Below are 24705 nucleotides of genomic sequence, written 5' to 3'. Positions count from 1 at the left end.
CATTATAGATGTATTCTTATAAAAGGCCTCTAGAGTGTACCAGCGCTCTGTGTTTAAGTCTGCTAGGCAGCAGTCACACAGATATAATAGAAGAGCTCAGTGTTATTACACAATATGAGAGTTTATTGACTACATTTGGCACATACAAAACATCCAGACTGAATAAAACAGGCAGTCTAGCTCATGAAAAGTCCCAGCTGGATTGAAATAGAAGAATGGGCATTTAATGGTATAAGTTAAAATAACACAGATAAATGCCTGTTAGTATGACATTTGGGCATCTCTGGGGACTGTCTGAAACCAATAAGCTTTCTTCATGCACTAGAGAAAGCAGAAATGGTTACAGCACTTGTTCCCCAAACATCACAAGATCCCCATCTCCCCCTGCTTTTTAAATTGATACGTGACCCTCCCTCCCTTTTCCCCGATTTGCTTCTTCTACTGTATCACTGATCCTTTTTCCGAATAAGGCAGAATGAATTTGGACCAACCCAGAAGCCAGGGAAGACCTTCTCCTGGAGGTTTTCTTTGAATTTGTGAATCAGCCGCACCTCCTTCTCAGCCTCTCCCTCCACCAAGAGGAACTTTATGATGCCTGCGGGCTGGTCGACGTAGACGCCCATGGTGGAGGACAGGGGCATCTGGATGTCCACGTTCTCCGCATTGTGCCAGATCTGACAGCAGGAGCCAGACCAGCCGGCACCCCAGGAGGTTTTGTTCTCTCCGATGCCGCAGGGTCCGTCCTGCATCTTCCGGGGTGAGCTCTCGCTGACCACCCCGATCACCACCCAGCCGTCGTATTCCACCTCCCAGTACCCTCGATGGCCCAGCAGCCCTTCCTTGCACAGCACCTAAAGGTTAGACGAGCCATAGTAGGAAATTAAGCTAGCAACAAAAAAAATGGCTTCAAGAATTAAATGATGAGCAGAATTATTGATTTGATTTGCAGGCAATTTGATGAAGTAATGTTCCTAATACATTTTTTTCCCAGTAGATGCACTTCTGAACCTTTTAAATTTGCTTGTCTTTAATTATGGTAAACTGTCTTTGGATTCTTAATTGTTGTTGTCAGATCAAGATATTAACTTGGAAGACTCTAGTCATTTTTGATTTTAACATACAGGAAAAAAGCACCAACATGCTGGTTCCAAGACCAAAAGTTTAAATAAAGTTCTGGTTCCTGTTAGTTTTACTTCCTGCCTCTTTGATGGGCCCCTGAGCCTGTTCCCATAATGCCCAGAACGATGATTAACTCCAAGCTTACCTGTGGTGAGTGGTCGTATCTCTCAGGTCTCTGGTGATAAGGGCACACTGCATCTGATGTACGAGCCACCTTAGAGCCGCCCTCTGAAATCCACAACAGTTTCTCTGCAGTTCTGTCATCGAAAGAGAGGGGGATCCAATCTGAGGAAAGGGGAGGGCAAAAATACAAACTGAGACCGGGAGGCTGGTGATGGACTGGTGGCTGTCTTTCAGAGTAACCCAAAATTAAAGACTTTCAACTTTAAAATTGCACGTCTAAGTTTCGAGATCTACTGAATCCAACTCAGAAATTAGATTTTTGAGAAAGAAAACAAAAACCTTGATCTTAAATTTCTGTTGTTGCAGTTTTCAGAGTATTAATGTGCAACTTTTCTGTTTGATTTTTGGCTTAAATTATGTTTAACTGATATCTTTGGATTTAATTGGGGGCACTAACCTAAAATAGTAATATTAATTAACTATTTTTGCATTTATTCCACATTATTGTAATTTCCCCCCCTCCACTACATAAACATTATTTTGTCATCGTAAGTACATCCTTGTGCATGTACTTGCATGAATACTTGAATACTACTTTTGCCTTTATTAAAACAGATTCAGGCCTTCTCACCAAACATCTGGACAGGTGTTCGTCATTATTCATAGACAGCTGTGTTCAGCTTTTCTTTGTTTTACTTTTAAGTAACCCAAAGATGTTAAATGTCATATTTTTATGACATAGAAACTGTTTTGTTTTGGACCGTTCCTCTTCTGACAGGCTCCTGGAATCTTATCCAAGGGTATCTAGAAATGCTATGTCCCCAGAACCTTTGGCACTCTACCACCTCGATGCTTCACTGTCAGCACTGTGATGCATTCATTGTGAAAGTCGTGGCTAGGTTCTTGCCAAACACGCCGGACCCCTTCTGAGCCGAATAACTTTATCTTGGTTTCATCTGACAGAAGAATGTGCTTCCTGCTGTTTTGTTCCGAATAGCCAGCGAGAGTTTTCTGTCACTGATGTTTTGCAGTGTCTCTTACACTCCCTGAACTGCCACATAAGATCTTCCCTCCCAGTTTCAGTGAAAAGCCCAGTACCACCCCTGTGCAATACTTGTAAGTCTATTTTTCAGAGTTAAACTGTACAAGCAGCGCATTGACCATGATGTCAATTTAGGAGCACAACCCCTGCTGCGCGGTTTACTTCCTCCACTGCTTTTTCACTTTTCTTTTTGTTTCTGTGATTACAGATTTTCTAACATGTGTAAATTTTTGTTGTGTTGAGTTTCTACATACAAGCTTTTATAGCTGACTTAGCTGTTTTTTGATTGTTTATAAGAGAAAATCTTCATTTTAGTGCTCCTGGAGTGATTAGGATTTGGAAAATATTGTGAATTACCATGTAGCTCTGTCAAATCCAGTGTGTTATTGGGAGTATTAGTAGTTTATATTAATGAATAGCACCTGGGTAAATGTGAAAAATTCTCTCATTTTGGGGGATACTCAGAGTGAGAGTTGAGGAAAGACTTGATTAATGTGACAAGTAGGGATGGGTACCGATGGCACCGGTTCTGACATAAACGGTAGTAACCAGACCGAAAAGCAGCGCACATTTCGGTGCTTTATTTCGGTGCTTTTTTTTTTCCTGAGCTGTGATACACTTCTAGCCAATCATTTTACGTTTCCGAGGATAGTAGGCGGGGCCAGGTACGTAAGTTCTGTTAGAGCAGAGCTACAGATTAAAAATGTCCAAGGCGAAGCGGTCAAAAGTCTGGCTGTACTTCACAGCAAAATATGCAAACTCAGCAGCCTGCAACAAGTGCTTTAAGCTGATACTGTGATACTGTCAAAGGAGGTAACACCAAGAATCCACTGGTGTCAAGCCAGCCTCCAATTCGAGACTTGCAGTCAAGCCAGCCTCCAGTTTGTTTTACGTTCCCTGTGTATTCAAAGTATTACGGGAATGGATGTGGAAACCGGATTTCAAAATAAAAGCCAACTTCGAGTGAATTAACAGATATGTTAAGAACATAATAACATATAATTTAGGCTTTTTTTTTTTTTACAAACTCTAATGTTAGATCTATATGACACAGCCTTGTACCCTAATTGTGCCCTGTCACTATCAAGGCCATCTTATTTTGGATTTCAAAGTAAAAGCCCTGTGAATCTTCATTTTTGAACTACTCTTTCAATGACTTAATAATGCTCTTAAAAGCAAAAGTCGTATTTCCAAATACTATTTGAACTTTATATCAACACTTTCCAACCACAGTCTTTTTACAGTGATACCATATCAATATCAAGTCATTCTGATTATGCCTTCCAAAATAAAAGCCTTTTTAAATTGTCCATAATTGACCTAACTTTCAGTGATTTCAAAATGTTTTAAAATGGAAATTTCCTGTTTCCACAGGGTAATTCCACTCCAGATCAACAGTATACAACCTCACGATGTTACCATATCAATATCAAAACATTCTGATATTGCTTTAAAAAATAAAAGCATTTTCAAACTGCCCATATCTGAGTTGCTCCTGGAACAATTTCAAAATGCTCTAAAATGGCACATTCCTGTTTCCACAGGGTAATTCCACTTTAGATCAACAGTATACAGCCCCACAGTGATACCATATCAATATCAAGTCATTCTGATTTTGCTCTCAAAAATAAAAGCCTTTTCAAATTGTCCATAATTGACCTAACTTTCAGTGATTTCAAAATGCTCTAAAAAGGAAAATTCCTGTTTCCACAGGGTAATTCCACCTTAGATCAACAGTATACAGCCCCACAGTGATACCATATCAATATCAAGTCATTCTGATTATGCCTTCCAAAATAAAAGCCTTTTTAAATTGTCCATAATTGACCTAACTTTCAGTGATTTCAAAATGCTCTAAAATGGAAATTTCCTGTTTCCACAGGGTAATTCCACCTTAGATCAACAGTATACAGCCCCACAGTGATACCATATCAATATCAAGTCATTCTGATTATGCCTTCCAAAATAAATGCCCTTTCAAATTGAGCATATACGGCCTACTTTTTTGACGATTTCAAAATGTTCTTAAACAGAATTTTGCTGTTTCCACAGGATAATTTCACTTTAGTTCAACAGTATACAACCTCACGATGTTACCATATCAATATCAAGTCATTCTGATTTTGCTTTCAAAAATAAAAGCATTTTCAAACTGCCCATATCTGACTTGATCCTGGAACAATTTCAAAATGCTCTAAAATGGAAAATTCCTGTTTCCACAGAGTAATTCCACCTTAGATCAACAGTATACAGCCCCACAGTGATACCATATCAATATCAAGTCATTCTGATTATGCCTTCCAAAATAAATGCCCTTTCAAATTGAGCATATATACGACCTACTTTTTTAACGATTTCAAAATGTTCTTAAAAAGAATTTTGCTGTTTCCACAGGATAATTTCACTTTAGGTCAACAGTATACAACCTCACGATGTTACCATATCAATATCAAGTCATTCTGATTATGCCTTCCAAAATAAAAGACTTTTCAAATTGCCAAGATACGACCTACTCTTTTAAAGATTTCAAAATGCTCTAAAATGGAAAATTGCTGTTTCCACAGGATAATTTCACTTTAGGTCAACAGTATACAACCTCACGATGTTACCACATCAATATCAAGTCATTCTGATTTTGCTTTCAAAAATAAAAGCATTTTCAAAATGCCCATATCTGACTTGATCCTGGAACAATTTCAAAATGCTCTAAAATGGAAAATTCCTGTTTCCACAGGGTAATTCCACCTTAGATCAACAGTATACAGCCCCACAGTGATACCATATCAATATCAAGTCATTCTGATTATGCCTTCCAAAATAAAAGACTTTTTAAATTGTCCATAATTGACCTAACTTTCAGTGATTTCAAAATGCTCTAAAATGGAAATTTCCTGTTTCCACAGGGTAATTCCACTTTAGATCAACAGTATACAGCCCCACAGTGATACCATATTAATATCAAGTCATTCTGATTTTGCCTTCCAAAGTAAAAGCCTTTTCAAATTGTCCACAATTGACCTAACTTTCAGTGATTTCAAAATGCTCTAAAATGGAAATTTCGTGTTTCCACAGGATAATTCCACTCCAGATCAACAGTATACAGCCCCACAGTGATACCATATTAATATCAAGTCATTCTGATTATGCCCTCCAAAATAAAAGACTTTTCAAATTGCCAAGATACGACCTACTCTTTTAAAGATTTCAAAATGCTCTAAAAGTGAAAATTGCTGTTTCCACAGGATAATTTCACTTTAGGTCAACAGTATACAACCTCACGATGTTACCATATCAATTTCAAGTAATTCTGATTATGCCTTCCAAAATAATGGCCTGTTGAAAATGCCCATAATTTACCTAACTTTCAGTGATTTCAGAATGCTCTAAAAAGGAAGATTTCAGTTTCCACAGGGTAATTCCACTTTAGATCAACAGTATACAACCTCACGATGTTACCATGTCAATTTCAAGTCAGTCTGATTTTGCTTTTCAAAATAAAAGCTTTTTCAATTTCCCCATATATGACTTACTCTTGGAGCGAATTCAAAATGCTCTAAGATGGAAAATTGCTGTTTCCACAGCATAATTCCACTTTAGATCAATAGTATCCAACCCCACAGTGATACCATATCAATATCAAATCAGTCTGATGTTGCCTTCCAAAATAAAAGACTTTTCAAATTGCCGATATACGACCTACTCTTTTAAAGAATTCAGAACGCTCTAAAAATGAAACTTGCTCTTTCCACAGGATGAATCCATGTTAGATCAAAAGTGTACATCCACACCATGGTACTACTTCAATTTCAAGTCATTCTGATTTTGCCTTCCAAAATAATGGCCTGTTGAAAATGCCAATAACTTACCTAACTTTCAGTGATTTCGGAATGCTCTAAAAAGGAAATTTTCTGTTTCCACAGAATAATTTCACTTTAAATCAACAGTATACAACCCCACAGAGATACGATGTTAAGATCAAGTCACTCTGATTTTGCCTTCCAAAATAAAAGTATTTTCAAATTGCCCGTAGACGACCTACTCGTTTAACGATTTCAAAATGCTCTTAAATTGAAAGATGCTGTTTCCACAGGATAATTCCACTTTAGATCAACAGTATCCAACCCGACAGTAAAACCATGTAAATTTCATGTTGGTCTGATTTCACCTTTCAAATTAATGGCCCGTCGAATTTGTCCATATGTGATATACTCTTTCAATTATTTCAGAATGTTTTAAAAATGAAAATTGCTGTTTCAACACATATTGGGTTTTCATTTTGAAAAGCAAAATCAGACTCAATTGATTATGACAGAATTGAATCATAAAGATGATGTAAAAGGAAGCTGAAATTGCCACTAGGTTGTAATTGATAGTACGTTTATATTTTAAGTCTGTGGAAAGATGTCATTCTAAATAAAGAAATTACAAAACAGCTTGCAAACCAACCATGACATCTTTCCACAGACTTAAAATATAAACGTACTATCAATTACAACCTAGTGGCAATTTCAGCTTCCTTTTACATCATCTTTATGATTCAATTCTGTCATAATCAATTGAGTCTGATTTTGCTTTTCAAAATGAAAACCCAATATGTGTTGAAACAGCAATTTTCAAATAATTGAAAGAGTATATCACATATGGACAAATTCGACGGGCCATTAATTTGAAAGGCGAAATCAGACCAACATGAAATTTACATGGTTTTACTGTCGGGTTGGATACTGTTGATCTAAAGTGGAATTATCCTGTGGAAACAGCATCTTTCAATTTAAGAGCATTTTGAAATCGTTAAACGAGTAGGTCGTCTACGGGCAATTTGAAAATACTTTTATTTTGGAAGGCAAAATCAGAGTGACTTGATATTGATATGGTATCACTGTGGGGCTGTATACTGTTGATCTAAGGTGGAATTACCCTGTGGAAACAGGAATTTTCCATTTTAGAGCATTTTGAAATTGTTCCAGGATCAAGTCAGATATGGGCATTTTGAAAATGCTTTTATTTTTGAAAGCAAAATCAGAATGACTTGATATTGATGTGGTAACATCGTGAGGTTGTATACTGTTGACCTAAAGTGAAATTATCCTGTGGAAACAGCAATTTTCCATTTTAGAGCATTTTGAAATCTTTAAAAGAGTAGGTCGTATCTTGGCAATTTGAAAAGTCTTTTATTTTGGAAGGCATAATCAGAATGACTTGATATTGATATGGTAACATCGTGAGGTTGTATACTGTTGACCTAAAGTGAAATTATCCTGTGGAAACAGCAAAATTCTTTTTAAGAACATTTTGAAATCGTTAAAAAAGTAGGTCGTATATATGCTCAATTTGAAAGGGCATTTATTTTGGAAGGCATAATCAGAATGACTTGATATTGATATGGTATCACTGTGGGGCTGTATACTGTTGATCTAAGGTGGAATTACCCTGTGGAAACAAGAATTTTTCATTTTAGAGCATTTTGAATCGTTAGAAGATTAAGTCAATTGTTGCAGGAATTGCTGTCTTGTGTGTGACTGGGTGCAGTAAGGAGTGTATGTAATGTGTGTGTGAGCATGCGCGTGAAGGAAACGCGGGGAGCGAAAGAGGAAAAAGAGAGTGAGAGAGTGTGTCATGGGTAGAGGGCGACCGGGAGCAGCGTTCTAACGGGCTACAGGCTATGCAGTGTGTTTCCAAAGTGTGCAGTACTGTTATTAAAGCCTCATCTCTTCAGTACTCTCCGGTGCCTCGGCTGATTTCTGTCTGCCTCACTACTCCACAAAAGTGAAGGGAGTTAACCCCGAAGGAGGACAAACTTCGGCCCTGGAGGAAGCATCTCCCCTCGTGTCTCCCGACCACGGTCAGGGGACTGACGGCGAGGAATGGTTAACACTGGCGACCACGAAGGGACCCTCTCACGTTGTTAAAGAAGTGGTGAGCACAGAGAAAAACCGACAGGCTAAAGCGGCTAACGATAAAGCCGAGTGACTGTAATTACAAGTGTATTAGCCCGCAGCTAAGCTAACTCGCGATGGCCGCTGCTCGCCATTCTCGTGAAAAGTACGGACTTGAGACCAATTACTCCAACCCGTTCATATCGCTGACCAGTGTCTCCGAGGGTGCCGCGAGCATTAGGGAAGCTAACAGAGACAGAGCTGTGACTAAATGTGAACATATGAACCCATTCCTGTGTGCCGAAAGTTGTGCTAACACACACGCTAATGGAGAGTGTGTATTCGCGCCGCCCGATGGTCCTGCCCGGCCGCAGTTTTCCCGCACGAATCCCTTCGTTGATGCTGAATGCCGCAGCTACGGCCGTGAGAGAAACACAGGCAGCAGCATGAACTATTATCCAGCTCCTACTCCCCAAATGAAAATCCACTATCCAGACTCAAACCCATTTTCCTCCGCTCACATGGACAGTTTTGTACACAGCACACCGGCTCAGTTTAACGCAATGTTAAATACACCCATGCAATGTATGCCTTCCAGTAGCCTTAATGAAGCCATTAGCTATGGGGAAATCACTGCACAGCATAAACCCCGCTCGAAACCAGGCAAGACCCGCTGTGTGCCCCGTCAGCCCCTATCTGACAGTGAAGAGGACGGTGACACTAGAGAGAGAGTCCCCACCCTACGTCCGGGCCAATATGACGGCACCACACCGTGGAAGGAATTTCTGCACAGGTTTGAGAGCTGCGCTGAAGCCAACTATTGGTCAGAAAAAACAATGACAACTCAGCTTAAATTCTGCCTAGTTGGAGCAGCAGGGGCCATTATCCACAGAAATCCCCGCTCATCCAAATGGGATTACCGCTGCCTGGTGGACGAACTGGAAACTGCATATGGCCCTTCTTCTGACCATGCAGCTGCTGTTGCTGTAGAACTGAGGCAGCGAGTGCGTAAACCTGGTGAGGCCCTGCATGTTTTCAGAGATGACATTTATGGGAAAGTGGCTGTTGCATATGGTAATAGAGCAGAGATTGAACAAGACTCTATAGCTGTTGAAGTTTTCACCAATGGGCTGGGTGATGCAGAAATAGTACAGAAGTTGCTAGAGAGGCACCCAGCCACACTTGCCTGCGCATACGAAATAGCCCACCGACACGAAACCACTAAAAGGGCTGCATCTTATGTAACCAGTGCCATGCAGCAAGGAGCCCGTAACGCAGCTGAACGCCGGCCCCGAGCTGCCGTCGTCAGAGAAAAAGACAGAGATGAGACTGTTGCTGAGCATGCACCTGCAGCTAGCCCCTCACCGAATCGTTTTGTCCCACACACACCCTCGACAACACCGAACAATCACAGAAATTTTAAAAGGAGTGGGGTTCGCTGCCATAACTGTCAAGGTTGGGGCCATGTCCAAAAGCAGTGCCCTTCCCCTCACAAAACCACCAAGGCCTTAACATTGAACAGTAGCCCTTGGGACAGCCCAAAACCCACTGTGCTCCACCTTAAGTGCCAAAGCCAAGAAATGAGTATCCCCATGCGCCTCTACGAAGTGGAGGTATGTGCTGTTTTGGACAGTGGAGCCCGGAGGAGCGTGCTGCCGCTGCCCTACTACAACTCCATCCACCCAGACGTGAGACCACCACTACAGCCCTCAGTTGTTGAGACCTTGCTTGGTGTGGGACCTGGGGACGTGCCGGTGCTAGGTGAAGCCCAGATACCTGTCAATATCAACAATCGACAGGTGGATGTTGATTTCTTGGTGGCAGATATAGCAGGAAATGAGGTGCTGCTTGGGCATCCCTTCCTCACTCAAGCTGAAGCACGTCTTGATTTTGGCAAACGCCGCATCATCCTTTTTGGTGAAGAGGTGCTCTACTACCAAACCGAAGCCAGTACAAAGTCACACGCAGTGAGAATAGCTAGAACTGTGGTGGTGGAACCGGGGCAAGAGTATATGGTGAAAGGCAACGTGCATCCTGGTGCAGCAGCTCGAGGTGACATGATGCTTAGTCCCACCAAAGGTTTTGTTGAGAAGCACAAAGTACTTATCGCCAGAGTCCTAGTCAACGCACAGCCTTCTAAAGCTGTCCCACTTCGCCTTTTTAACATTGGCAATAAAGCAGTAACAATTAAGGCGGGATCCATTGCCGGGCTCCTCCAGCCAGCTGAGGCCGTGGAACCCTCCATGGTCTCCCCAGCTGCAGACTCTCTGACCAGCCCTCCTGTGGTTCCTCTGCACCTGCAGGAGCTCTATGCCCAGAGCTCCACAGACCTCAATGACTATGAACAGCTCCAACTGAAACGCTTGCTTTGCACGTATGGACATGTGTTTTCTACAGGGCCTGCTGACCTGGGCCGAACCAGCCTTGTGCAGCATGACATCATAACCCGTCCTGGTGCCCCAGTCAAACAAAATCCACGAAGAATGGCAGGGGAAAAGCAGCAAAATGCTGATCAGCAGATCTACGACAGTCTACAGAGCGGTCTCGCCCAACGCAGCTGCAGCAGCTGGGCCTCGCCCATCGTTATGGTGCGTAAGAAAGATGGGACATACCGTCTCTGCATTGACTACAGGGCTCTCAACGACCGCACCATAACAGACGCCTACCCGCTGCCCCGCATCCAGGACACGCTGGACACACTCTCAACTGCCAGATGGTTCAGCACATTAGACCTCGCATCTGGCTACTGGCAGGTTGAGCTGACGCCTAGAGCACGCAGGGCCGCCGCTTTCTGCACTAGGACAGGCCTCTTTGAGTGGAACGTCATGCCATTTGGACTATGCAATGCCCCGGCAACGTTCCAGCGGCTGATGGACCGCGTCCTGGCTGGCATGCAGTGGGAGACCTGCCTGGTCTACTTGGACGACATCATCGTGCTGGCTAAGGACGTGTCGGGGATGCTGCAACGGCTTGGCCAGGTATTCTATAGACTTCAACAAGCTAACTTGAAACTGAAACCTGCCAAATGCTGCCTCTTTCGCCGCGAAGTTGCTTATCTTGGCCATGTGGTATCCGAGCATGGTGTGGCTACCGACCCCAGCAAAGTTCAAAAGGTTCAGATGTGGCCCACACCTACGTCCATCCAGGAGGTCAGACGCTTCATCGGCCTGGCCTCATATTACCGCCGGTTTGTGAAAGATTTTGCCTCTATAGCCGAACCCCTGCACAACCTGACCAAGAAGAATGCACATTTTCAGTGGCATGCTGAGCACCAAGCAGCTTTCGACAAGCTGAAGTGTCGACTCACCTCTGCCCCTGTTCTTGGCTATCCACTTGACCATGGAGAAATGACACTAGACACTGATGCCAGCGACACTGGCATCGGCGCGGTGCTGTCACAGATGCAACAGGGCGTGGAACGTGTGCTGGCATATGGCAGTCGTAAGCTATCAAGAACTGAACAAAACTACTGCACCACACGACGTGAACTACTAGCCGTCGTGGATTTCACGTCCCACTTTCGCCAGTATCTCCTTGGACGGCCTTTCAAAGTGCGCACAGACCACAGCAGTCTACGGTGGCTAACAAAAATGAAAGAGCCAGAGGGACAATTAGCTCGATGGCTCGAGAAGCTTGCCGAGTACAACTTTGAGATCATCCACCGTCCAGGTCGAGTGCACACCAATGCTGATAGCCTCTCCAGAAGACCCTGTCGCCAGTCTTGTCCATGCAGAGTGCAGGACCCCCCCAAGCATCTCGGGGGGACCAGTCATCAGGCAGTTCAATGCGAGTTGGACTCTGACACCAGCTCCCTGTTGCTGAGTCCGGTGAGGGTGGAGGGACAACCGGCTACTACAGCGGTGTGTCTAGTGGGGGTAAGTCATAACACCACCACACCAGAAACAAAGACTTTAGACCAAACTGCTCTTACAAAGTCAGACATTTTATGTCAAAACACTTCTATCAACACAGACATCTCAGAACAGACAATTCACACTAGAACAGACATATCACACCAGAACATGTCCACTAATACACACACTGTAAAGCTGACTGAGAAAGTATATGTGGCTAAAACCCTTGATACTGCTTCTCTGTTTCATGGTTGGACCATGGGGGAGCTGAGCCAAGCCCAGGACGCTGATGCAGACATTGCACCCATACGCGCCTGGATGGAGGCCAGCAGTGAGCGCCCCCCATGGACTATTGTTTCACCATGCAGCCCAGCAACTAAGACATACTGGGCGCAATGGAAACGGCTCTACTTCAGAGATGGAGTTCTGGTCCGTCGCTTCTACTGCCTTGACGAGACCCAGTTCTATCCCCAAATCGTACTGCCACGTAAGCTACAACCAGAAGTGATGGGCCAGATGCACGAAGGGCCAGTGGGTGGACATTTTGGTGTCGAGAGGACTGTGGCCAGACTACGAACCCGATTCTATTGGTATCACATGAGGGAAGACGTCGCTCTTTGGTGCCGTACTTGTACCAGCTGTGCATCCAGGGCCCGACCCCAGAAGACACCGCAAGCTCCGATGGGAACTGTCCGGGTAGGAGCCCCAATGGAGCGCGTTGCGCTGGACATTATGGGACCACTGAATGAGACAGAGCGCAGAAACCGATATGTGCTTGTGATACAAGACTACTTTACAAAGTGGACTGAAGCCTTTCCTATCCCAGATGAACGGGCTGCAACCGTTGCCGAGGTCGTTGCGTCTGAGTGGGTGTGCCGCTACGGGATACCTCAAGCACTACACAGTGATCAGGGACGCAATTTTGAATCTGATGTGTTCCAAGGGGTGTGCAGTTTGTTTGGCATAGATAAGACTCATACAACGCCATTCCGACCCCAGTCAGATGGCCAGGTTGAACGTTTCAATGCCACTCTCCAGAAGATCCTGGCCTCCACAGCAGAGCGTTGTCATTGGGACTGGGACCTGATGATCCCGTACGCTGTTATGGCCTACAGGGCGACCAAACACAGTGCTACAGGTTTCACCCCGAACTTCATGATGTTTGGCCGAGAACTGAGTGAGCCAGTGGACCTTGTCGCAGGTCTACCTCCTGATCCAGGCAACCAACCCTCAGTTCCAGAGTATGTGCAGCAAATGCGTGAGCGGCTGGAGCTGGCCCACCTCATCGCCAGGGAAGCCCTGGGTGAGTCAGTCAAGCGCGCAAAAAGGCAATATGACAAGAACTGTTGCCACACACAGTATAAGACTGGAGATCCTGTGTGGTATCTCATCAAAGGAACACGTCACGTCAAGAACAAGGTCAGAAAGTTCCTCCCATCGTATGAAGGACCATTCTTTGTCCTGGGACAATTGGATGACCTAGTTTATCGGATCCAGAAGAACCCAAGGTCTAAAGTGAAAGTTGTCCACCATGACCAGCTAAAGCATTATCGCTGCCGCGAGCCACTGGACAATACCTGGGTCCTTGATCAGGCTCATCAGTGGTCCCCTACAGAGGTCCCACCACCAGCTTTAGAAGATGACCCAGCAGACCGTGATCTGGGTCTGCACAGTCTGTTCTCTACTGCAACTGGCAATGGCCCCAGCTCCTCTCAGCCTTCTGTCTCAGTTGCAGCTGATCCCGCTCTGGTTGTGGTTGTCCCATCGTCCCCTTCCCATGTAGACCATGAGAATGGTGGGGGTGTGGTGGGTGAGCCAGACCACCCGGGCCAGCAGTTTCAGCGACCAACTCGTCGGCGCAGAGCTCCAGACCGGTATGGAGTGTGGATCACTTAACTTGGTTTACCTACCATGGACAGTTCCAAGTAGGACTGAAGATTCGGTTCAAGTTTCAATCGTTTCAGCCTCCTATACTGTTAGCTACAATGGTTTAAAAGAGTTATATTTTTTTTTTCATTGTTCCAGTGTTTACATTTTTTTTTTAAAAAAGTATCTGAAGGACCTACGGGGTTATCTACATGCACTTATCCATTTGTATTTGTGCCTTCCTAGATGCTAGGATAAGTTGGTTATTCCCGGTCGCCATGTAACAGTTACAATTGTGTAATTTCTTTTCTACTTAACAGCACTTGAAATGCTTTATTTTGCACATGTATGTACACCTTACTTGAGCCAACCTCTTTGTCACTGAAGTGCACTCGTTGATACTATACCTCACCTTATATGCGGTAATGGCTAACACTTTTATCTCCTGTGGGCTCCAAGTGGTAAAGGGGATTGTGTACCAGTTTTATGCATTACAATGCTGGAGTGGAATTATTGTTTAATTGCCATCCAGAGTGGGGGGTAGTGTTGCAGGAATTGCTGTCTTGTGTGTGACTGGGTGCAGTAAGGAGTGTATGTAATGTGTGTGTGAGCATGCGCGTGAAGGAAACGCGGGGAGCGAAAGAGGAAAAAGAGAGTGAGAGAGTGTGTCATGGGTAGAGGGCGACCGGGAGCAGCGTTCTAACGGGCTACAGGCTATGCAGTGTGTTTCCAAAGTGTGCAGTACTGTTATTAAAGCCTCATCTCTTCAGTACTCTCCGGTGCCTCGGCTGATTTCTGTCTGCCTCACTACTCCACAAAAGTGAAGGGAGTTAACCCCGAAGGAGGACAAACTTCGGCCCTGGAGGAAGCATCTCCCCTCGTGTCTCCCGACCACGGTCAGGGGACTGACGGCGAGGAATGGTTAACACAATTATGGACAATTACAAAGGGCCATTACTATGAAAGGCAAAATCAGACTGACTTGATATTGATATGGTATCACTGTAAAAAGACTGTGGTTGGAAAGTGTTGATATAAAGTTCAAATAGTATTTGGAAATACGACTTTTGCTTTTAAGAGCATTATTAAGTCATTGAAAGAGTAGTTCAAAAATGAAGATTCACAGGGCTTTTACTTTGAAATCCAAAATAAGATGGCCTTGATAGTGACAGGGCACAATTAGGGTACAAGGCTGTGTCATATAGATCTAACATTAGAGTTTGTAAAAAAAAAAAAAAAAAGCCTAAATTATATGTTATTATGTTCTTAACATATCTGTTAATTCACTCGAAGTTGGCTTTTATTTTGAAATCCGGTTTCCACATCCATTCCCGTAATACTTTGAATACACAGGGAACGTAAAACAAACTGGAGGCTGGCTTGACTGCAAGTCTCGAATTGGAGGCTGGCTTGACACAAGTAAGAATCCGATTAAACAGCTGGCGATGCATAGCGGTTTTTTTAAAAGCCGAGAAATGCGCCGTATTTGGTAGCTTGCTGCGAGACCTCACACCGTGCACGTCGGGTGGGTTGCCAGTTATCGGACCCGGAGCAACATCCCCCAAAAACCCGAAGAATAGAGTCCTGGCCCCTAGCCCTGCCAGTGTAGCAGAAATGATGAGGATGATGATGGCAGCAGCAGCCGTTCTTCTCTGCGTGAGTAGCTTAATTCGTGTGTAATTTACGTTGAGTAGGCTAACCACGTTATTACATTAATGCATGTAAGGTGAACTAGCAAACATCATCATAGCTACATGCGGCTGTCTTCTTGTTTGATGGCAGATACTCCCTTCACCCTGGCCAAAAAGGCTAAAATGACCAAAGAAAAAGTGGGAAACAGTTAAACATGAGAGGGTTTAAGTTTGTGGTTTTTCCATTGTTTAAGCACTGCTTCCAGCCAAGAGTGATACCATATATGCCACATAGCTGCAGAAAAGGCACACATTGTTATCTTTTTACAAAAAAAAACAGCTGAACATGAGAGGTTTTTGGACAAAGTTTGTGTTCTCCATTCTTTAAGCACCGGTTCGAGCACCGTTTAAGCACCGGCACCGTTTCAAAAGTACCGATTTGGCACCGGTATCGGATAAAACCTAAACGATACCCATCCCTAGTGACAAGTGACCCTTCAAAGACGGGCTACGTTAAACTGGCAGGTGAACTACGAACACTGCAAACATAGGTTTACCTACTTACCTATCCACCCACCCCACCTTACCCTTTTAGCATAATTAATTTAACTTTATCCACAAAATGCCTTTAAAAAAAAGAAAAAAAAGAAGGTGGATACACTGGATCATCCCAAGTGTGTGTGGACAGTGTGACAGGCATTCTTTAATTTCCTTAGTGTTAAAGTGATATTTTTCAGAGGGTGGTTCTCATTTATACAGCCTGCATGAAACAACATGGTAACAACTCAAGAGGCAGTTTTTGGGATCCATTTTTGGGACATTGTAGTTTCAACCCTGCAGAGTAAAATCACCCACATTAGCTGTGCATTAGATGATCAATGACATTGTAAGTTACAGGTGGAGGTGAACCAGTAGAACCAGCTTGTTTGTGTGTGTGTAGGTCGGACCTCAGGAAGAACAGCTAAAGCTGAGGCCGATGCTTTAACAAGCAAGCAAACAAACATGAAGTGCCAGTGCCGTCAGATTCTCTGAACTCCCAGTTCTCTTAACTCCTCATGACCCTTAACATCCTTCCTTCGTTCATTATTGCTTCTCATTACTAGCTTTGTTTGGTAAAGATTAACTCCTGGGTCTGAAAAAGAAAGTCAGTGCTATAAACCTTTATTCTGTCTAACAGACAGCAGGGGGCATCGTCTAAGGTTGCAGAAAGAGGTTTGTGTAGAAATGTCTGGGAAAAGTTTAATGTCTCAGTCGCTATTTTTTTAAAAAGTCTTATTTCATTCAGCACAGTTATTTTGTAAATTATTGTCCCATTTGAGTAAAAGAAAAATAAAAAAGGATAAACTAAGGCATGCTGTGGGCCCACTGTATGACTGACACCCACTTTGAGGACACACCTGCGCAAATACAGTATTATACTTATAATTTATTCCAATGTGGATCATGTTATAGTACACGTTTGCTGACAACATCAGTAACCTGATGATGTAATCTAACTCAGCAATGTGAGTGAATGAATCTCAGGGTTGGAAAAGCTTAAAAAAAAGTTGGGCTATATGAGAGTCAGCCCCCTGCAGAGTGTTCCCCTACAGTCTTTGTCAGAATCAGCTGCTTACTGTGTGAGCAGTGAGTATAGCAGGGTAAATAATATTAACTGACCTTACTTTAACAGTCAGCCTGGTCTAACCCCCCCCCCCCCCAAACAACAGCAGCCAAAAAAACAGGCATAATAATAAAAATTAGAAGCAACTATTGGCAAGTGACGAGGCAACTTTGAATCATTTGACGTTTAAGTGGTGCGCTGTTTCTGTGGGATATAACATTTGTGAATATGCTGTTACATATTTATTTAATAATGTAGTTAGTGACTGGTTCTGGGAAATGTAATAACCATTTAAATACATATTAGGAAGTGTAATAGACTAATTGAATTTGGTGTTAAGTGATCTGGTATCTAAGTCTTACACCACGATTACTTTCTAAATTTTTATTCATTAACCTTTTTATGTGGAACAAACTTTGACCATTATTATTTTAATCTTTGATCATCTTAATAAGTTTGCTCCATAATTCTTTTGAATTAAAAAAAAAATAGCATGGCGTGACATTACTTAATTATTAATTATTCATCTTTTTTTCTTTACTCAGGAGCTTCATATTAAAATAAAAAGCCTTACATTTCATGAAGTCGGCCCTGGTGGTTGGTTCGGGGATATTGGGCTCATATGGTGGCAGTATTACTGAAAAGAGGAGGAATAAGTGGATAAATAATGACACATTGATTTAATTTAATGCATTAATATCCACATGCAAAGCCTTCACAACAGCGGGACTCCATGCTGGTTTTTACCTTCTGTAGCACTACTGTTTTTTCTCCCTGGAAAAGAAAACGAGAGCATCATTTCACTGCTGTCTACTACAGACACTGTATATGGAATTACAGCCTGTCCTCAGACATGATTTCTCACATGAGCTTATATGACAAAAAGCTGACCGCTCGACGCCCAGGGTGGCAGCGGCGGTTACTTTAAACCTTTTCATCTTCCTCTACAGGCTGCACCTTCTTCATAGTGTCTGCCAGCACTGCAGCTGCAGTTAATCACCTGCTGCTCTCAACACATTGTAGATCACATAGGGGTATGTGTGAAATGTCGGCTCAGCACTGATTCATGGAGTTCCCTCATGCTTTTCGAGGTTCTGGTTTCAACGTATGGGACTCCGCATACATTTGCTGGGAACACCGTTCATGGCCACTGATGACAGGAAGCTGATTCTAAGAATTGACTTTCTGTGGGATGCTTTTTCTTCCCACCGCTGTGGGCGTGTTTATCGTGTCACAGGCTCTCCGTTTGTTCTTCCTCCAGTTTGTGAGTCACTGCGTCTTCTGACATTCGGAGAAAACTGTGATCCCTCACCCGTCCGGTCATCAATCATGCCTCTGCGTATGTCAAGTTACCATCTCTCAGATTTCACACAGAAAACGATTCGATTATTTTATGCTTCACGCTCATTTAACAGACTGTTACATCCCGGTATTTATCTGATTTGTCTAACAAAATAAGACAGAACAGGCTCGTTTTTCTGACGTCCTATATGGAGGGTATAACTGTGTTCATTTAATGAGAAGTCATAAAACATGCTTTCTTTCACTTTTTAAGAAAAAATCAAGACAATTTAATTAAACTAAACCTCACCCTACTTAAACTCTGCTCTCCCTCCCCTCATTTTTATACCATAAGAGGCTGTAACAGACTGAAATATAGTTTTATGGCAGTATTATGACCGAATCCCTGATTGTCATTCATCTCCACTAAAAAAGATAGTAAAGATTTAAGGCTTGGCCATTTGGTGAGGACATGTAGATTAAGGGTTGATTGTTAAATTATAATTGTATAAGTCGTTGCTTTTAGTGATCTAGTACTTCCTGCAGAGTGGAGGCTTTGTATGGGTCAGTACATAAAAACCTAATTTGAAAGTTGTGCTTTTATTAAAGCTGTATAATATCTGTTGAATGGCCAGAATTACATTACTTTTACTTTGTTGTATACTTATTCAGTCCCAGTTGCAGGCTTCATAAAAAGTCTTGAATTAAAAATAAAAGCATCCAGTGCAGGAGTATTTTTAACTTCAGTATTATGACGTAATTTGATTAGTTGATTTTAACTCCTTTAAATATTTGTTGGGTGTTTTACGCAGCGACAGTGCATCCTGTTTTATAAAAATCCTCATATACCTGTAAACTTTATTTGTTAAAGGTACTGTTTGTAGTTTCCGTCTGCCAATTTTAACTAAAGGTTTTACCAACAGGGGGCAGCGTTTTCCCACACCACCATTTGTTCTTTTGCCTGTTTAAATAAAGGTGATACTGACTTGCTGCATCATCTTGTGGTACCATATGAAAGTATAGCTTGGCTGAGTTAACCTTCAGTCAGTTACTATCTCTTAAACACAATACAAAGATGTTTTGAACATGAATTTGTAGTGGTAGTATTAGCTCATTTTGGAAGCCTAAACAGAGGAAGGACATAAACTTGACAGGATAAATCGAATAAATTCATGCTTCAGCTTGATACTTGTTCACTTTGAGTTTATATATCTCCAGGTTTAGTTGATTTTTATATTTATTATTTTTTTTAATCATTGTCCTTATGTTTTTCTTTTTTTTCCTCTTTTGTTGTATAGATTATTTAATGGGATGAACTACAAACTCTTTAAAGCTGTTTTTGATTATAATGGTTATCCTGTGTGTAGTTTTGATTATTAACAGGAATGCAAATGCACTGGATCCCGCGTCTTTAGAAAGGTGACTTCTGTGCCCATAGAGGTTTCCCTATGTCTGAAGAGGAGAATCCGGCACGTATCTCAGCCTGGGGAAACTTTACCTCTACGACCTGTGTGACCCTCCACTGGGGAGGATGCCAGCAGCGTGACAACCAGAAGGACAAATGATGGCCTGGCATAACATCTGCAAACATCAGATATAATTGAAGGGGTGGCATTGCTTTCTCTGAAATGTGTTGGCTTGCAATTCTCTTTACTGTGGCTAATGCACCGAGGTAGGGTAGGGTAGGGTTTCCAGAAGAGGAGTGGGCCAACTTTAAATGTGTTGGCTTTTCCTCAATAGGTAAAGTAATGTTCACTGGGTGCTTTAATTAAAACCTAAATATAGGCTGAGGTATTGTTTTGCAGGAGCTCATTACGCCAAGAACAATTACCTGATCAACATCACTAAGGCCAGAGAATTTGATAATTGGCTGGGCATGCAGACATATTAATTAAACCGTACTGAGTAGGATTCAGTTACAGACGAGGTTTGAGTTTAGATATTGTCCACATGTCATGATTGACTTCAACAGCAAGCCTGCCAGTTTACAATGCACAAGCTCAAACGTTTTAATAGACTGATGCGTTCGCATAATGCTGCACCATTGATGGATGGGGCAGACAGAGATTTGGCAGGACAAAGCAGGATATAGTGAAGGTCATGAAGTCATCATTGGAAACTGGGAGCAGAAAGTCGCTGGTGACAGATCACTTCATCGGTCTTTCTCTCTCTCGTCCTTTGAGCTCTTTCAGAAAGGAAGCGCTCGAGCTCAGCTCAGTCCAGCTGGAAAGGTCAACGGCGACTCTCACAGTGTTTCACAAGAAGTGTTTGTTTTGGAGTGTCACGAGGTAAACCTCTTTTTTCACCCCCTCCCCAGATTCCTCTCTCAGTGGGACAGAGCTATCTGCACAGATCAGGTTCAGAGCATCCCACTGAGACAGCAAGATGAGAAGATAGTGAGATGAGGTGGAGGGAGATCCAGGATCATCCCTCTAGTTCCTGTCAAGTGTCAAAACTTCCTGGCTAGAAGCCCTATGGGTGACGAGCGCACATGTGAGATGGAGATTGGAAGGACATAAAGTACACTCAGAAGGAAAAGGCCTTTTTGAAGGGCTAATACAAGTATGTAGGCTCCCATAACAAATTTCCATTTTGAATTATTTAATTATTTTTAGAGTATTTTTATGCATCAAAGATTAGCTAATCACATTAGTTAGATTTGCCACATTACGCTTGCATTCATGTACATTATGGTGACAAATTAAACTTTTAATGGCACTAATTCCTCCAGGAGACGACAAACTGCAGAAGCCGCGGGTGCTATATGTTACATAAAGGCAAAATCAAACAGCCATAAATAACACCAAGATGAGCGTTTGCATTTTGGTCCCTGAATTACTGTGCAGCATTTCACACTTCATTACTGTGGCAGCAGAGGAGGGATTAGCAACAATTGAGGATGGAGACGGAGGGAGAGCGGGTGACTTGGGTTATGCAAGCTATTATGGAATTGGAAAGACTGAAAAAATCCATAAGAAGCAGGTAGGATATGGAGAATCTATATGAAATATCTTCCTCTAGCTGGAGACAGAGAATGAAGCAACGTGGGCGTGTTTGGACAGGTGTATCACGTTGCTTAGGGACAGAAACAAGAAAGACAGACAGAAATATGAGCACTGAAACTGCAGGCGAGGCTGTGACATTGACGAAACGATCACCACCCGGCGAGAGGCTCTTTGTTGACATGATTAATGGACCAAACTGGCACAATCCAAGGTGAGGAAGGATATCTGGCTCCCAGCTAATGTCCAGGGATGGTCAGCGTGAGGTAACTTAACAACGTCAAATAAACAACATATAAAACACATAATAAATCAGTAATAACACACTGTGACAAACTGTAATTAAGATTTTTAAAGTCCATAAGGAATGGTAAATGAACTGCCTCTTAGATAATGCATTTTTACTCATTCACAAAAGCACTTTTTTCTTTGCCCAAGTGCATTCTATATAACAATCACACTGAGCAGCCCAGGCTTCAGTATCAAGGATAATTTGGCATGCAGACTGCTGCAGCCAAAGATCAGACCGCCAACTTTACAATTAGCAGATGATCTGCTCTACCTCCTGAGCCACCTTAATTTAAAACATACAAAAAAACAATCAAACAAAAACATTTGGGTCACATTACATTTGAAAGTCAAACATTTGAACTGCCGTATTTGTCATTAAATGCATCACAGTATAATGTACTCGAGCTTTAGAATATTGACTACAACAGTTCAAATGTCATGAAAGACATATTGAAGACACGATGCTCATAAAGACTCAGGTGAGATTGATTTCTTACCTGCTTTCCTGGGTACGGGCATGATTCTCGTGTTTCTCACGGCACAGTTTGGCATCAATCGGCGACGTCCTGTGAAAGTGCCTGTGCATCTCCGGAGTGTCACTCTTATTAACTTCCAAATCAGTAGAGAGGGGAGGTGCACGAGTTTGGGTTGGATGTACCGGCCATCCAACGGGATGGTCCTGTTACTTGAAACTCCTGATCCTTTCTTGGGATCGCTTGATGGAGATGAGCAATACATCCCAAGTATGCAAACTTATCTGCGTACACATGGACTGAGCACATGCACGAGGTAAACCCCAGAGCTTACATAGCATTTAGCACTGAGAAATTTAAGTATCTAGTTTAAAGAATGGGGGAAAAAATATAGCAATGTGCCCAAACCTCTTTGTGTCATGGATGTAGACAAACAGGGACGTTGGCAGCAGATACTTTATGTTCTGTGGATTGCCTCATGTGGCTTCTGTCAATCTATTGGATTTGGCAGGTCTGGAACTCAAAATCTTTGCTACTTTGTTGTGTTTGTTTTCTGGTAGAAGCCACTGCCTTTGGGGAGTGTCATTGCCATGGTAGGAGGGCGGTGGTGAGGTCAACATGTCAAAATGACATCAAGATGAATTTGGAAACGTGCAAATTTTCTGCCAGAACATTGCATTTCAACATGAAACTCAGTGCTATTCATGCAGCCTGTCAGCGGTTTTAATGTTTTGGCTAATTGGCATATGCTCACATCCACACGGCATATCAGTGCTTAGCCTTGTAGTGGCATCATAGAGGAGTCATTAGCATATCTGCTTAATACATGAAAGACCAGGAGGAGACACAAATCCCTGTAAGGGCTGCATCGGGAAGCATCTGGTGTAAAAATCGGTGCCAAGTCACACGTGTAGATCCATACGCTATGGTGACCCTTTGCAAATAAGGACTCGTCCTGTCACCTCAGCAACACGATGAACTTTGACTGACTTTTTAAACTGCAGCTTAAACTGACTAACTCAAGCTATAGGGGGTTATTTTCTGTACAGCGAGTGGGAGATGTCTACCCACCGGGGAGCTGTCGTCAACCCAAAAATCTCATCTATTTGCAGTTGCTTTGAGCGCACGTGGCAAAGAACTTGGAGCAAAGCTTATCAAAAATGCTGCTGCACTTCAAGCTTGCAAATAGCAATTTCTAATTTCTAATTAGTCTGTTTGTCCAGATTTTACTCACATTTACTGTCAGTTATATTAAATAATTAAATATAACATTAGCATACATTTATAGTTAGTATAGTGAGTGTACTGTTTTGTGTTTGAAGATAAGATAAATTTTTACAGTGTTGTGGAGTTATATGTTAATACTGTTGTAAACACCATACACAGGCATCCTTTTAAAGGTTCTGTCCTAATATCAACCCACTCCTGATCCAGAAGCATCTTACCTGGGGGAAGGAGAAAAAGAACTGGACCTTAATCATCGGTCCAAAGAAACAGATTGAAAGTAGGGAGGCCTTGAATCCATGATGTCTGAAGTCCAGGGTGAAGTTTCCACCATCTGTGAAGGCTCTGCAACATCTGCAACCATATCATCAGCTGGTGTTGGTGGTGTTGGTTGGTGGTTTTATCAAGTCCAAAATCAATACAACCAGTTTTAGAGCCCTTCAGCTTTCCATGTGCTGACAAGCTTCATGGAGATGCCAATTTCTTTTTCTAGCAAGACTTAGCACACAGTGCCACAGCTACTACCAAATGGCTTGCTGTCCATGTTATTACTGTAGCTTGACTGGCCAGCACACATGCCTGACCTGACATGGAATCTATGGGCTACTGTCAACAGGAAGATGAGGAACACCCGGCCCAAAAATACACATGAGCTGAGGGTTGCTATCAAAGCAACCTGGACTTCTGTCTATGGGCCTGATTACCAACGATAACACACATTCAGTGGACGGAAAAAATTCAAAGCAATGCAACAATCCATGGTGACGGAGCCCCGACCACATGGTGACGGAGTTTTAGAAGCTGGACCTGATCTCACCGACTCAAGAGATCTGATTTTATTATAATTCTTCAAATTAAAATGACAAAAGCATGAAATATTTCACTTTATGTGGAAAACAACGTTAACAATCTAAAAGGTTGTTTTTTTTAAATATACAATTTTGGGGAAATAATGTTTGGTAAAAGGAACTTTTTTTTTTTTTTTTTTTACATATAATTGTAAGCAACATCTTAGTATTGAATTTATTGGCACATCCTGATAATTACAGTCAAAGAGGAAATAACTCCGTCTCACTGTTATTACAAGAGGAATTTTAATGAGGCGCAAGCTTAGTGATGGTTCCTGTAATACTACATACACACTGTAAGCCATGAAAGCAAATTTCAGCACCTGCTGCTTACTGCTGCCAGTGAGCCGTCTAACCAGTATTGTACCATGACCTTTGGTCTATGTGTGTTTAGGGGTGCTACATTATACACTCAGCAATCACTATGTAATATTCCAGTCCCGACCTGGCTGTTAAGTGTCTGATCATGTTA

At 42.5% G+C, this 24705-nt stretch overlaps 1 protein-coding gene across 1 annotated transcript; it reads right to left on the bottom strand.

Moving 5' to 3' along the window:
- Window positions 1-106: 106 nt before the first annotated feature.
- On the bottom strand, window positions 107-23317 carry LOC146711891 (tripartite motif-containing protein 16). The gene is made up of 5 exons (XM_085454934.1): window positions 22186-23317; window positions 17862-17888; window positions 17689-17751; window positions 1265-1404; window positions 107-851 (listed from the first exon to the last, which is right to left on the bottom strand). The coding sequence occupies exons 1-5, from the start codon at window positions 22424-22426 to the stop codon at window positions 447-449; spliced, it is 876 nt and encodes a 291-aa protein (XP_085311060.1). The 5' UTR covers window positions 22427-23317; the 3' UTR covers window positions 107-446.
- Window positions 23318-24705: the final 1388 nt, after the last annotated feature.

The sequence above is a fragment of the Copadichromis virginalis genome, linkage group LG4, assembly GCF_057382275.1.
Source record: "Copadichromis virginalis isolate Kocher_CV1m ecotype Utaka linkage group LG4, C_Virginalis_male_GT1.1, whole genome shotgun sequence".
NCBI lineage: Eukaryota > Metazoa > Chordata > Actinopteri > Cichliformes > Cichlidae > Copadichromis > Copadichromis virginalis.
Note: the sequence above shows the minus strand (reverse complement) of the source record. Positions and strands in the feature narration are given on the sequence as shown.

What these genes read in the sequence shown, in the direction of transcription:
- LOC146711891 (XM_085454934.1), bottom strand. Translation starts at nt 22,426, where the DNA reads ATGTATTGCTCATCTCCATCAAGCGATCCCAAGAAAGGATCAGGAGTT. An exon ending in AAACAGTAGTGCTACAGAAG is followed by an intron (nt 17,752 to 17,861) that starts GTAAAAACCAGC and finishes TCCTCTTTTCAG; the next exon opens with TAATACTGCCACCATATGAG. An exon ending in CAGGGCCGACTTCATGAAAT is followed by an intron (nt 1,405 to 17,688) that starts GTAAGGCTTTTT and finishes CCCTTTCCTCAG; the next exon opens with ATTGGATCCCCCTCTCTTTC.